The 15,665-nt window shown below is 40.0% G+C and overlaps 1 protein-coding gene across 1 annotated transcript; it reads right to left on the reverse strand.

Moving 5' to 3' along the window:
• Positions 1-2,164: 2,164 nt before the first annotated feature.
• Positions 2,165-15,565, reverse strand: TCTN3 (tectonic family member 3). Its single transcript, XM_009892734.1, has 13 exons — positions 15,546-15,565; positions 15,110-15,228; positions 11,393-11,523; positions 10,960-11,068; positions 10,771-10,889; positions 9,624-9,659; positions 9,149-9,223; positions 8,928-9,053; positions 7,786-7,881; positions 7,418-7,515; positions 6,644-6,809; positions 5,751-5,888; positions 2,165-2,386 (listed from the first exon to the last, which is right to left on the reverse strand). The coding sequence occupies exons 1-13, from the start codon at positions 15,563-15,565 to the stop codon at positions 2,165-2,167; spliced, it is 1,455 nt and encodes a 484-aa protein (XP_009891036.1).
• Between the last annotated feature and the right edge of the window lie 100 nt (positions 15,566-15,665).

The raw sequence follows: 15,665 nt of genomic DNA on the forward strand, positions 1-15,665 counted from the left end.
CAGAGGCCATTTAGGTTCAGACAGTAGGGAAAAACATAACATGAGAAAGTAGACACTGAAATAAACTGTCATAGGAAACTGCAGACTCTAAACCCACGTCCATGTGGTGTGGCATGGCTGGAATTGAACATGCCTTAAGTCAGGCAAGACCAGGTTACGGACAAAGCTCTTTCCAGCTCTGTTTCCTGCAATGAGGAAATGTCAGGTGCCAAATGTGTGCTAGAAAATAGGACATGTTGGAGGTTAGGGGTATGACAGATAATTACAGTAGTAAGGTGATGCATTCTTATAGCATTTCCATGTATTTTCAGCTCATAGAATAAAAAGAATCTCTGTAGTCGCCTAATTGAATTATCTCAATAATGCAGAAAACAGAGATGCCAGATCCTTTTCACTGAAGCCACATCGTGACACACTTGGCAACGTGCTGTCTGGCAAGTTTTTCCAACTAACGCTTTGTTCAATTCAGTTACTGTCACCTCTAAATTAATTTCCTGGATTCCACAAATTAGGAGCATGAGAAGACATGTGACATATGCAACGAATGTGTTTTGCTAAAAGCTTTGCAAAGATCCTACAGGGACAGTTGAGAAGCCACACCTATCTAAAATCAAAGGTTGTTGCTGTACTGGTACCACCAGCTACACGTAACACTAGAATGCACTTGTGTTCACACTGGCTTTCATTGGCTGCCCCAGAATCGGAAGGAATGGAAGCAGCAGATGCTTGCATGGAATTCTTGCCAAGCTAATAAACCATGCACACAATCAGAAAGTTAAATATCTGGAGTTACTCTGTAATCTGCATGTTTTAGATCAGCTGTGGTTTTGTTTTATTCAGGTTCTCTCTCTTTTGATATTCTGACTAATTACTAGATTTTCAGTTTATTTTTGCACTCACTCTTTTGTTTAAGTTTGTAATGAGGAAGAGCAATAAAGTTGCTATGCACAGTGTATGTACAAAAGCAACAAATACATTTTGTTAAAGACAGGACAGATTTCTCGGGTTTTCTTGCCCATTATTGATTCCACTGGAGTACTTGACATTTAATGGGGCAGATTTTTCCATCATCTGGAGAATTTAAGGTAAATAATAAATCCTTTGCTTAAAAGATACCCGGTCATCCAGCAACTTAATGGAACAATTGAGCAGATTCCCTTAGCCTGTGTGATGCAGTGGGGCAGGCTAGATAATCAGAAGATCACCTTCAAACACAATAAGCTTACTGAGCCAGAGGTATTGCAGTAAAAGGTAAGGTATTGCCGTAAGCTTCAGTCTCATAATACATCTACAAATTCTTCCTACAATAATTGATTTTTTTTTTTTCTTTAGGACTGTTCACAACTCTCTCCGATGTGCCACCTAATCGTTATCAGTCCAGTTCCTATCTCACAAGAGAATGTTTCTTATCTAGGAAAAAACATATTTGGGCCTGTTTCTTCAAGAGAAAAACACAACCAAAACATCAGTTGTTTGTCATGACAAACAACTAAAATTAATTATATTTCAGAGGATGGAACATTTACAGTTACTTTGCTTTGTGTAACACTATTGCTAATGTAAACAGTGATTAAAACACAAACATTTCAATTGAAAATCTGTGTTTGAAAAGACAGAAAGATACGAGTCAAAAACTGTCAGAGTAACACGTAACAAGGACATGTTAAAGGTGACTGGCAGACATGTACTCATAAAATAATAATTCACGTTGCCTGGGAGGGCTCCTGTATTTTAAATGTTCAGTTAGTTCCATGTAAAAAAATCAGGTGCTTCTCCAGAAGGTGACTGAACACAGCTCCAAAATGCTTGGATTGAACTTTGCTCCTCTCTCCATACTCTTTGGTTTATGAAGCACTCTTGGTTTCTGGGAACATGGAATGTTCATTTAAACGTCCTCCTCGTTCCTCATAAATGCAACATCTCTTGATCCCTCCATCGCTAAAGTGTGTCACTGCAGTGAGGTTCACCAGTGGTGCATACGGAGAATAGGGGCATTAGAGGACAGCACAGAGGCTAGTCACGTGGCTTAATCCAACAACAAAAGGCACATAGGTATCATAGGCACAGTATGAGAACCTGAGGAGAAAAGTCTATGATCTGGATCAGACTCCAAATGTATCCATTCAGTTACTGTACTTTAAGTATGGGCCCCGTCTATACGACTTCAAAAGCAGAGAATACTAAATGTTATTAGAATCAACAAAAAATAGACAAACAGGTCACCTTTGTAACTTCTTTCCAAATTATATGCCACTTTGAATGGGTAAAAGATATCAAATGGGAGTTTCCAGTGGATTTGGGGCTGGCCTCGTGGAGGTTCTGGCCATTTCGTCATGTCAGTGAAGGTAACAACAGTTGTCAAAGGTACTGTGCTCATACTTAGGAACTGTAACAAGAAGGAAAGCACAAAGAGTTTAGCATGCTTAATACAAAAGATACATCTTTCCTTGATTTGCATTAGCTGTAGATGACTGGCAAGCAAGATGTCTTTAGGATGGTAGGAGTTAGATGTTCCAGACATATTTTTTTAGTGGAGTAACTCCTCTTTCCCCAGATTGATACCTAGCAGGTAAATCAAGGGCACCATCTCAGGGAAGATCAGCAGCTACTGCACATTATGTTACAGATCTCCAGAACAGAAGCAGTAACTCTCTTATTTGGAGAAAAGACATATTGGCTAGTTGGTAGTAACAGCAGAAGCAAAGCTAGCTCTATTTTTTATGAAATTATGTATTTTGCAGAAGATAGGATTACCTGGCTCTTTGAACAGGTGATTGCTGCCAGAAACAGACAGGACTGTCAGAAGATTTGATCTTTTCAATAAAATATCAATAAAATAAAGCAGGGACCCAATAAAACAATGAATTTATTTCTCATGTTTTAGGATATTGTTTCAGAAAGGAGACAGACTGGGAGGTCAGTTGGTTAAGATGGAAAAGGGGACTGAACTTCTAAGGCCTCAGTCCTTTCTGTTTCAACAGAATGCTGTAAGACAACTAATGCACTCACTGCTTGAGCTATGTGGAGTTCCGTGGCTAGCTTGGGCTCATTTAAGACCATGCTGCTGCCAAAAGAGCAACCTCACTCCCTGCCCTGGCTCTGCCTGCTAACCTCAAGAGAGGGAATCTACTGTCAGCACACTTTCTGTGCTTGCACCTGTTTTAGCCAATCTGTGAAATCACCACCTCACTCACTTCCCTGGAAGCAACTTGCAAGATTGCCTTTACAGCAAAGTTGTGCAGGAAGCCTTCAAAAAGCTCCAAGATGGAATTCATGACTCTTAAGAGGAAAAATACTGAGACTCCTATTGGGGAATTTTTGTGGTACCTCTCAAGGCAAATTAAAAATACTTTAGTGCTTAAATATAAAAGAAAAATGTAACGAACAATGCATTGGGCAAAGTTCTACCCCCATACATGGTTCTACATGGAGTCTGCAAAGATGCATCACAAGCAGATTCCTTATATACACCTGCACCAATCCCGAGAGCGTCAGCATGGGGCACCTCAGCCCAGCTGTGGGTCCATCCCCCAGCCCAGCTCTGCTGCCCAAAGGTGGCCCCTGAGCTTGGGCCCCTGATCCATCCTGTTCCAGGACGGCTACAAGACAAAGCTGAGGCTTCTTCCTATCTCCTCGCTTCACTCCCTTGCAAGGAGTTTGTCTCTGGCATTCCTTCCAGCCAGTTTAACCCCTTCTCACATTTGGGTCTTCTTGCCCTCCATGCGAGATCATTCCTCAGTCACAAATTACCACTGCTGAGCAGTTACAAGTAGAATTTCCCCTTCACTCCTGATGGATATAAATTCTCCTATTGATGAGTAAACATACAGTAGGCACAATCGCCTTAGTCAACAAAAAGCCTCAAAATGATTCTGGCTTTGTGTCTTGACCTTCAAAATCTGCCTGAAAATCAGAGAGATTAGTGGGGAAAAGAACCCACACACAACCCCTCAGTAGCTGGGTGAAGGAAGCCACAAGTGACTTCCAGCATGCTCTTGTATAGCTCTACAACATTGAAGACTGTCTTGTATTTTCAGGAAGTCCAAATACAATTGTGACCAGATACTGTGGATGGGTGTAGAAAATGGGATGTCTTTTCTGTGTTTTCAGGTCAGTCACTAAGGCAACTCTCCAGTGACTGTGTGGTCTAAAGGAAAAGGTTTTCTCTAAAGAATGGATAATTCTCAAAAAGAGAATCTGTAGGCTAAAACTGGGAAGTGACATAAGAGTAAAGCAGTATACAGCAGGCACTGGTGATCCCACTGGTATGCTCACAAATGGCTGCAATTCTTAACTGCTGGGTATGGTACCAACTCGTACCTGTGCCAACATGTCTTTACTAACAACCCTAATTTGTGGATTGCCACTGATGAAGTCAGTACTATTTTAATGGTGTATTTTTTTCTGGCTGCCAGAAACTTGCTTTCTTATCATTTGCTTTGCAATATACCTTACAGCTCTAAAGTAATTAGCATCAGTTGCTCAAGCAGATGATACCTGAATCTCATAGTTCCTGACTGGCTAATCCTTACTGAGGGATACGCACCCTGTACTTTTTCTAGGAATGCAAGTCTCCCTCCTCAGACAGAAGTTTTGTTAATGGAGCCACGTAACAGCTCAGATTTAGAAAATATCTTCGTGGGGCAGGGGTGTCCGTTTGCCTCAGGGCAACATGTGTTTTACAAGCTGAACATTTTCCTATCGTGTTTTTTTCATGTATGTTGCAAGAAGGAAGGACAAAGAGGTACCATGAGATACATGCAAACAAGTGATGTAAAATCTCATCTAGGCAGAGTCTGAAGTTCAAAGAGTAATAACAGATCAGACAGACACTTGCCATGTCATACCTCACTGCCACGAGAACACTATGGGCAGGTGTCAGCAGCTCCCCTAAAGCCCTTGCAGAGAAGTATAAGTTTTGAAATACAGGTGCTGTCCAAAAGACTTTGTGATGTCAGGAATCCAGCCTTGCACCAAAATAGGATCCAGTGACACACGTTTGAACACGACTATTCTCCTTTGCAGACCTGTTAGCTCCACCGTCCTGCTGACATCATAGAATAGTCTGCGTTGGAAGGAACCTTTGAAGGCCATCTATTCCAAGCCCCCTGCAATGATCAGGGACATCTTCCACTAGATTAGGTTACTCAGAGCCCTGTCCAACCTGACCTTGAATGTTTCCATCATGTTATCTTCTCTTAGAAACCTGCTTTCTTGCTGAGAACGCTTCCCCCTAATTCTTCACATCTGCTGCCATCAGCATTAGCTTCTTCCTCAGCTACCTGTTGGTAATTTCAGAACCCCTAGACGAATAGAAATATCATCTTGCACAGATTATCAGCATGCTGTAGAGTCTGTGAAATATAAATCAACTCAAATTCCATATTAAGGCTTTAAGAGACAACTAGATAAACGTAGTTATTGAATGTTTGTGACTACAACTTTATACTGAGCGTAACTAAAAGTTTAAAGTTTGAGTGTTTAAGTGGCAGAAGGTCTTTTAGGGTTGGAAAGAAGGTACGTTTTCAAGTTGTACAAGTGATTGAGGACAGTACTGATAAGGCCATAAAACCACCTTCCTCTATGGAGCTGTTAAATACAAACTCTTGCCGTTGCAGCCAGACCACTGCTAAAGTTCAGTACGTCTCAACGCAGTAATGTCAAGACCATTTGATTCCTTGATTCTTAAATAACCTGTGAATCCCATTTAATTACCTCTGTATGTGAGGGGAGGATTTTAAATTCCATACCTTCAGGGGGTGACACCGATAAAAGTACCGTGCACCCAGTATTTGAGCTTGTGGGTTGGACAGGAGGCCCACGTTAGTCCACACTATCTGTATCTCCAGGGTCACAGGAACCATGCAACAGGAAGTACAATTCACAGCCTGAAAAAAAATACACAAACATCATAATATAGTATATTAAAGGTGAAAAGGACCGTTATGGTCAAAGTCTAATATTTTGGATAGCGTAGGTCACTGAACCTGAATTAGTCACTTCAATGCTAAACCCATAACTTCTGGTCAGGTCAACCACCCATTTTAGAGCTATACACATCTCATTGTTATCTCTTTTCCAAACAGAATTTGTTTCAGCTCTATGCCTTGGATTTTGCATTCTATTAGGACATCTCCCGACAGATTAGTAATTACTAAAATAGAATTTCCCTCCTCCATAACTACTTGTATTGCACACTTTTACCCTTATTAGGTAATATATAAATATCCCTAGAAACTGGAAAATCAGAAAGGATGATAATAATAAAAGCATCAAATTAATAGGAAGTAACCAGGTAATATTAAGTCTAGAAGGCTGTCAGAACCCTAGGTAATACAACTCTGGATTCAGTATTAAACTCTTTTTGCCCATTTAAATAGCAGGAACAGGATTCGAGAGGTATTAAATCTCTCAGGGTTTTTTTTTTGTTGTTTGTTTAGTAAATATCCTAATAATATGAACCATAATAAGAACACCCACTTACAGGCATTAAGACTCCTGAGAGTCAGTGGATCATCACACAAAGAAAGTAAACCCAAATGAACAAGCTGGTTCTTTTTTTCCCATGCGCACATTTTCCCAAGGCAATACAAAGACTTGAAAGGAAAAATACTCACAGCTGGTCGTTTTGCATTCATATTACCTGCACACTGCAGTTCTGAATCAGAATGGCCGTCCACTCTTCTGCCTGGGTTGAATGAGCACTGCCAGTTATAGCAACGTCCTCCGCTCTGTTCATCCCCTGAAGAGCCTTGTATAACTTCTGCTGGATGTAACTACAGTTACTTTCTTCCATTATTGGGGACAGGCTGAAAATGAGGAAATAACAGCTTTGACAAAGTGATTTCCAAGACAGGAAAAAAAAAACACACTAGCAACATCCTTCCTTCATAACAAGCATTGCTTCCACTCTTATAATGAGTCAACAGAATCACTATGGAAATATTGGTATTAAACAGATGCAGTTTCAATCCTCTCTGCAATGAGAAGGGAGAAGAAGAACATGTCAGGGTAACGCATGATAAGGAAAACTGACAGCTCTTTAGCCATGTTTCACATCAGTGGTCATATACCTGCCCTGTCACCAACAAAAGAATGACCCAAATCATCAAAACAATTGCTTTTTAAGGTTCCATTATAATTCACTCCTCAAATACAAACTGTACTCTTGCAAAAGACATTGCCAGACTACAGCCTCAAAATGTCTCAGAAGACCTTCACAATGTTCAGTTTGTGTTCTAAAGGTCCACCATCTCTGATATTTAAGTCCTCTTAGGAGTATATGAAACATCCATTGGGGACCTCGGGGAAGGACCTAGGTTCCACAGAAATGTGTGAGAGACTATGGAAAAATGTACTAAGTGAGTCCACACCTTCCAAATGCGTCAGGAAGGGTGATTGCAAAGCGTGTTGTTACCCGAGCTTGCAGCCTGTCCTCATATTTCTTCCAAATTGTACTGTGTGTCTGAGGAACTGTGAGCAACTTCCATCACCTTCACTCTGTAAAATGCTCATCTGACAGACTGCATGTCAAGAAGCCAAACAAAAGCATAAACAGACAATATACACCCAACTTGTATTTAACAATCCTCTCACCCCACATTCCTCCTTATCCCTATCACAGGACTACAATTCAATCGTGACCAAAAGGCCTGCTGATGGCTGCAGTGTAATACTGAGGTATGCCCTCACAGGTAAAGGCAGAATCTCTGAAGTCCAGAGAGTAGAGTACCAGAAGTCAATAAACCCAGTGATGAATAAAACCTGATAGCAGAAAAAGGATACGTGCTGCATGGCACCACTGTTTGCAATCAACAGTGGTGCTCCAATAATATAGCCAGGGTTTCCACTTCTAGGCAACACATGAGAAAGAGTCCCGGTCTACAAAGAGGCAAAGGGAACACAGAAAGGAAGAGGAAAACATCAGCACCAATAAGATCCATTCACCTCAGAAGATCAAATTCACATTCTCAAAAATGTAAAGGTAACCCATTTTTTGAATGACTGAATATTATGCACCACTAGAACCTCCAATATTTGTTTCCAAATCGTCTTTTTTACCTGGCAAGGTCATCTGCAGGCCAGGAGGTAAAAAAAAAATAAAAAAAAAAATCAAAAGTTGGTACCCTGAAATGTGGATACTACCAGAACGATTCTTGCGACAACACATTCCTATTGCTCAGCATTTATCTCTAAGGAAGTGAACGTATCAATCTGGGCAATTCTACAGACGATCTGCAGAACAAACCCTGCCTTGACCCTGATTCCGAGTGGCAGATTCCACTTCTAAATCGTTTTATGGGGAGAGCCTCTGGGACAACTTCAGCAAAGTTGCACTGCACGCTTATCAACCCCTGAGGTCACCACTTATTCCACTTTACATGGTTGTATGAACTCCAACACACCTTAGCACTTCCCAGATTTCCATCCTCTCCATAGTAACTCTTTTTCCTGCTGCATGGGCAAAGATTAATAAGTACCTGGAATAAATTTAGCAACTTTGTTCAAAGTCCGAACACCTCAGATACAGCACCAGCTTCAACCCTTTCCTTCACAAGACTTTGCTGGTGACCCTGATCTCATCCTCTCCCTTCTTCCCCTACCAAAAAAAAAAAAAAAACCAAACCCAAAAATCCCAAACCAAATCAAAACAATAGCAAAAAATAGTCAGAAAAAATAATCATCCCCTTCAGACTTGAGCAGTGCAAAACTACATGCTTGCACTGAGCCTGGATTTTTCTACTAATGTGGCCTACTTGAGCCCAGAGCAGTGTCCCCTCCTTCTTTCAATCATCAGCTATGTCACAGGGTACTACCACATTACAGTGACACTGCTCTAATCTTTTCACATCTCATCTGTACAAAACTGGGTCATGAACTACAGACAACAAGCTTGGTAAGAGCCCAGGGAGGATGGGGGCACTGACCCAGAAGTGCAAAGTGAAGCGCTGCTGCAGAGAGGATCCTGAGTTCCCAGAGAAGTTGCTCACTTTGAACCGGACAGAAACACTCTGAATCCCATGTGTGCTGCTGAATTCTATCTCATATATCACCTGAAAGTTCAATTCAGAGAAGAATCAGTATCATGTAATAGGGCAATGACTTTGATTTAGCACAGAGCTGCCCAAAGGAAAGAAGACTGAGATACCTCGGAAACAACATTCTTACACATGTTGTCTTTCATGTGGGGAGCTCCAGGCGGGGCGACTGCAGTGACCCTTACCTGCAGACAGTAAGCATATTAACAATTAGCAACTCTTCAAAAAGAGCGTGCCTTTCTTACTCTTTTCCACTGCTTTTCCATCCAAGTCAGATTTACCTTCCTGCTGTAGCTGTGATCTATGGACACATCACCCTGCTCCAGATGCCAAATTTTTTCTAAGAAAACAAGCTACCTCCCTGACTCCAGCCCTGCCTATGCCCATTCACTTAAAAGTACATCTTCCCTTAAATCCCTATTTTTTTTCTATAATGTCATGCTTTTGTTGAAAAAATCTTGTCTCAGACACAGAACATTCCCATTCCTTCAAGTTCCCAAACCATAGGTATTACTATGAATGCCTAAGATTCCAGATATTTTATTTCAGAAGCAGATATTATTTTCATTGGCAATACAGACTGACCTTCATGGACTGCACAATGGTGTCATTGACTGGGACCTGGGAAAAAAAAAAAACAAACCAACATACAACACCAAAAAACCAACTGATTTTCTGGGTTTGCAAGTGCCTAAAGTCATGAAACCATCACTAAATAGAGCCTACATATTATATTGTCAAAAATACTTTGTTTATTCCAGATTTGTAAAACTTGTCATCAATTTGTGATCTAGAAATCACAGACATAATCCACAGAAAGCATTTTTAGAACATCAGAAGACAAATTTTATTCTTGGCCCTGCTAATGATCTGCAGAATGCAGATACTTCAAGGTATCGGCATTTTTGATTCATTCCTGGAGCTCCCCCTTCTGGAATCAAGTAATTACTTCAGCTTCCATTTAAGGAAAAATTAAGTTTTGGCCACAGTGACAAAGCAAGCCCTGAAAACATGAGTTAAATTTGATCAACAGAAGACTCTCTACTACAGTTATGCAGATTTAGATTTCCAATATAAGGGTAAATTGACTCATTAGCCTTAATAAGGTGTTAATAACTACACTGCCGTTTTATCTTGGAACACCAGAGAAACTCTGTAAGGTGAGAGCGTTATTTTCATGTTAACATTCAGTAACATCAGCATGTTGAACCCAGAACAGTAAATTGGTTATTTTGAAATTATTTTCAGGATAAATAATGGAGAAATTTATATGGAAATCAATTTATGAATGTAAATAAAGCTAATATTGATAACTGGCCACGAGTATGATTGTAGAGATAACACATTATGTAAAACAAATCCTCATTATTTACTAAGAACATGCATTGCTTGGTTGATCAAGTTGATGGAACAGATATGTATACTTTGATAAACAGTCCGCTTAAAATATGAGAGACTTCTAGTTAAACCATAAAAACTACAAAGTATCGATGAGGTATCTGTTAAATGCATTAGGAAATTGCTAATAACTGAAATTTATTGGAAGGTAGTTTCTACTGAGGGCTTATCACTGACCATGACATTTTTAACAGGATTTCCAGCAAGAAGGCCTTCACAATCAGGAGATGAGGGATGACAGACCAGATGACCTTTAGTTTTCCAGTTAGCTGAAGTTGCAATGGAAAGTCAAGCAAATAAGATGTTGAGCAAAAGGAAGAAATATGACATGCACCTTTAGCACGGTGAAGTCACGGTAGTAGGAGGCAGCATCTAGGGCAGGGTCAGTAATGCAGCTCTTGCTCAAATTGGCAAAAATCCGAGTACAGCTTGTGCTTTTACTGTCCAGGAAGCCTGAGTTAAGAGAGGACAACAGATAAAACAGAAGCAAACCTCCCTAAGACATTCTTCCCCCTTTACTAACCAGCAGAATTGCCATCAACACAAAGTCCACTGGCTCCCATTTTCACTGGCTGTCTAAGTGTGCTCAGCACAGACGATGAATCAAAGTAGACTAGGATTGGATCACCAGCCTGAAAAGACAATTTGGAGAAATCACAATGTGACAGTGGAATACTAAGGCCATGTGCAAGGTGATGGCATCATCAGGGTACAGAGGCAAATTTATACTTCTCCTTAGTGTACACCCAATTTTGTCTAAAGTGTTGTACAAACGTTTAAAAACAAGAAAACTAATCGAAAAATTTTTACACAATAAGGAATGAAAAGAACTGAGAGATAATACGGACTATAGGTAGAAAAACAAGAATCTTTCAATCTCTTCTCATTCAATCTCATTACAGACAGCTTTAATAAAAACATATCTGCAAACTGTTTGCTATTTTATTTCAACTCACCCTGTAAAACGCAGAGAATGATGGCTGGACTTGTGATGGTGCTACGAAAGAGGGTCTGGCCCACTTGTCTAAGAACGTTAAAAAATCAGATTCCTTGATATCCTGTGGCTGTTGGAAATAGTTCAGCTTTGCTAAAGGTTGAAAAGAGAAAAAAAAATCCACCAATATTAAATTACTAGAAAAGATAGATCTAAGTAAATATTGTGCCAATACTTGTAAAAGGAACAACTATGAACAGTAGTTCATAGTTGTGCCAATACTTGTAAAAGGAACAACATGAACAGTACTAGTTTGTACTGTTTCATGGGAAACAGGTGTTAATACACAAATGTGACTTTCCAAAAAGCATGAAAACTGCTGAAGACGACTATCTTAATACGTGCTCTAATTTCTGTAAGATGCCCAAATTAGACACATGTGACATTTTAATGACAATATACTACCAATATGTAAGTTCACTAAAAGCTACATGAAATGGATTAAAAATAATTAAGGTTGGTAAAACTCAAAGTAAGTATGAAAAGGGAAGAGGCACCCTAAAAAGCCCAAACTTTCTATTGGTATCCCACAGTGATGCCCTCTTGACCCAGCAGTATTCAGTAGGATTACGATGTTAGAACGTATTAAATTATTACTACTAAAACACTAAGTCATAACATAGTAAATTATTAAGGACATACTACATAGACTCATCCTAATGGACTTAGAACAATAAACTTTTTAATACATGTGAATAAAATGTCTTACAAGGTTTGACAACTACAGATCATACCGACAACAGGAGTGAGTGGCAGTATCCTCAGTTACAGTAGTACCAAAAAGAATTTAGGTAGTCTAGTAGGTGTGGAGGGGAAGGGGGGAAAGAACATAAGCTCTCAAGGTAGTTCTGCTGTTCAAGGGCAGAGCAGATCCTCAGATGTACAGAGCAGCAAGCACAAATGAAAGCTTTTTATACCTGAATACAGCGTTAGTCAAGCAGTCAGCTAAATCTTTTAAGGAGATAAAGGCCAAAGGAGTATTAAGCTCCTACAAGGTTCACAAAAATAGGTGCCCAGAGCAGCTTTCTTATTGTTCAATTGAAGGTATACTCTTTAGACTGAAAAAGAAAGCATCAGTATTGTGCTACTCACAACCGTTTCTTTTCTTTGGAATGTAGTTCTTGATGCACTCTTCTATTATCGAAGCTGAATATTTGCTAACACAGATCAACAACATTACATAATGCAAAATATACCTGAAAACTGGAAGGAAAGGCCTTCTGCAGCAAAACTCAAGATATTCAAACTGCTTAAGTTTTCAGAGAAAAGACATATATAATTTTTTTATAGTGTAGCTTGCTCAAAAAAGCATGCTAGCCACTAAAGGCTATTTAATCTTGTAGAAATAGGCAAAAAAGAATTTCAGACAATTTAATTTGTCTGAAACCAGACAAACGTTAAAAAAAAAAAAACAAACACAAAACAGGAGTCAGGCTCATGGATGATGATTCTTGTAACTTTAAAATGCACTCATACTAGTTCTTCCACTGATTTAGAAGCTGAAAGAGCAGCAATATTCTCCTAGCACCTACAAAGACTAAAGACAAAGTTGTTACCTTGAAGAGCTAGTATATGAAACAGTAATGCTTTTAAAAGTACTTTAAGTATTTTGAAAATATCCAGTATTTCCAGCTGTGACCCCAAATTGATCTCTTCCTCTTAATGAATTAATTATCAATTGGATTAGCAAGACTGCCCGACTCGGTCAGCTACATGATCATTAGACTGAAGGACCCGTTAGGGATGTGGTGAGCAGTCCATGTGAAACTCCACCCTTTACACAAGACAGTGAAAAGGCAGTACTGGGAAAAATTGCAAAAGGAAGAAAGGGCCACAGAGGGCACAAAAGAAAGATAAGATCGGGTGTCATGAGCTACCAAGGTTAGAGGTACGCCAGAGTTGTGAACAGCTGTCAGATGGAGAACAACGGTATGAAACAGTAGAAAAAATAAAGCAATTGAAGGATGGCAATAGCCAGAAAAATAGGCAAGAAACATGACTGGGTGAAGCAAAGGCTGTTTTACCCTTCAGGAATGGTAGCTGAAATAGAGTACTACAGTCAAGAAAGAATAAGGACAGTCATAGAAAGAGCCATTCAGTGACAAGCAGAGGAAGAAAAAACCTGCATCTTCTAGAAGTATCATAAAGAAGTATTAGTAAAACTCAAACACTGCTCTGGTATCTGCTAGCAATGGTTTCAATGAGGTGAAGTCCACTTGTGCATGACAATCTCTTTGTTACTGGCCACGATAATTCATTAGGTTCAGAGCCTGTTCTCACTTGGCCTTTCCCAGGAGACCTGCTGGAGCTGGCTTGATTATATTCCTGGCAGTGGTATCTCACATCACCATCCATCCTGGAAAGCCTTCTTCCACAATCAGTTGGTGAGAACATATGTGTTTCTATGTTTCCTTCGGGAAGACCAATGGGGAGAAGGCTGTTTCTACCAAAAAACTGTATCATCCTTCAGGTGATCCCAAATTAAGTCTTTCCCAGATGTTCTTGCAACAATAAGCACAGAAAAGGAGAAGGCTACGTGAGCAGTGAATTCTGTTGTTCCCAGGTGTGCTACACCTAACACACACGTGCAATCAAACATCTAAGACTTGTTCAGTGAGCCTAATCACGTGATAGATAGGGGGCCCAAATATTAAATGGCCAGAAAAATCTGGCGCCATCAATGTGGACACAGGTGATACTTCCTTTGGATGAGATTACAAATTCAGAATCCTTCTAATCCTATTTTTATGATACTATGGGTGGTGTAGGAAAAGGATAAAATTTAGCTACTTCCAAGTTACAGGCTGGAATACCCAGGAGCCTGATGGCACTTTCAGCTGCGGCTAAACCCTCATTGAAATTCATCTTTACTCTGAGACCTACTGAAAATTGGAACAGGTGAAGTTCTAGCACTACTTATCGTACTATGAGGCTCTCCTTGTTTCTTTGCTCTTCCCTGTATGCAAAACATTCAGGCAACATCTGTGAAGAGATGAAAGCAGGACTAGATAGCAGGAAGCTATAACCCTGTTTTGACTAGTTGTTGGGCCAGTTAACCTCCTGAGCCCCTCCCAACCTAAAACATTCTATGATTTAGGTGAGAAGTAGATGGGACTGTGGGTCAAAACTCCCAGGCAAAAGACTCAAAAGACAAAATGGCAAATGTTCAAATGTGAGATCCTAGTGAATTGCAATGAATGCCAGAGTTGGACATCAAATCAGTCAAATGAAGTACAACGTGGAAAGCAGAAAGAGAAAAAAGTGTTAATGGCACGCCCTATAAGGGTATATGATTACTGGAGAAAAATAATGTATGCAAATAAGCATATGAAATAAAGAATCCAAGATAAAATAAAATCCTTTCTGAAAAGGGAAATAGTGGCATACTTCAAACAATGACCTTTGTTTGCTGCTCTAAGTGTAGCAAACTAAGTAAGGTATCTCAGATGCAGAAGCAATTGATAAAGGCTGATCTGTGTTTAGCCAGAGACCTGACCCTTAAACTGAGTGCAATGATTTTTTTTTTGTCTTTGGTAATGGGACCCTGATTCACTATGGTCTCTCTGGAACTGTAACAGCCCAAATAATTAGTAACAATTATAACATGGAAGTTTAAAAAAAAGATTTCCTGAGCAGAGGCAATCTATGAATGAAATGTGTGGAAAGAAAGGTTACTTACAGTCATCCAACTGCACACAGAACAGATCATGCCCACCAGGGACAGCAACGGTATCAGTAGGATAAGGGGTGTTACTTCTGAACACAAGTGACTTTTCCACACACACTTGACTCACAGACCTGCAGAGACAAGTGCCCCCGGCCACGAAAACTGTTAAAGAGGCTATTCTTGCCTAATTTCATATTTTACATTACTAAATGCCAGCACAGAACGCTAAAGTATTACTTTTCATCAGCTTACATGAGTTATGTACAATTTGCATTGATAATCAATTACAGAAAGCCTCTCTCATCATCATAGTAACTTTGTGGATACTCTTTATTTGTATATTTAGAAATCACTCCGAAATTCCCTGGAACAAAAAGTGGTAAAGAAATCCAGTGTCTGCATATGACAGCTCCTCCTCACAACCACAATCTGCAAGGACAGGCTTCACCCACAGACCACACTCCCCATCGCTGAAACTGCCGTCCTCGCCGACAGCGCCTCGCAGTCTATACCCGCTTTGCTGCCTCCCAATCACGCACTAAAGTTCTTTTTCCCTGCTCCCCACCAC

The sequence above is a fragment of the Charadrius vociferus genome, unplaced genomic scaffold, assembly GCF_000708025.1.
Source record: "Charadrius vociferus isolate BGI_N301 unplaced genomic scaffold, ASM70802v2 scaffold38, whole genome shotgun sequence".
Taxonomy (NCBI): Eukaryota; Metazoa; Chordata; class Aves; order Charadriiformes; family Charadriidae; genus Charadrius; species Charadrius vociferus.

Bases quoted from the DNA above. Each gene is read 5' to 3' on its own strand.
- TCTN3 (XM_009892734.1), bottom strand. From the start codon at position 15,565: ATGGGGAGTGTGGTCTGTGG. The intron at 15,229-15,545 runs GTGAAGCCTGTC...TTGTCTCTGCAG, and splicing joins ATGGGGAGTGTGGTCTGTGG to GTCTGTGAGTCAAGTGTGTG. The intron at 7,882-8,927 runs GTCAGTGCCCCC...GCCTCTTTGTAG, and splicing joins GCTTCACTTTGCACTTCTGG to ACCGGGACTCTTTCTCATGT.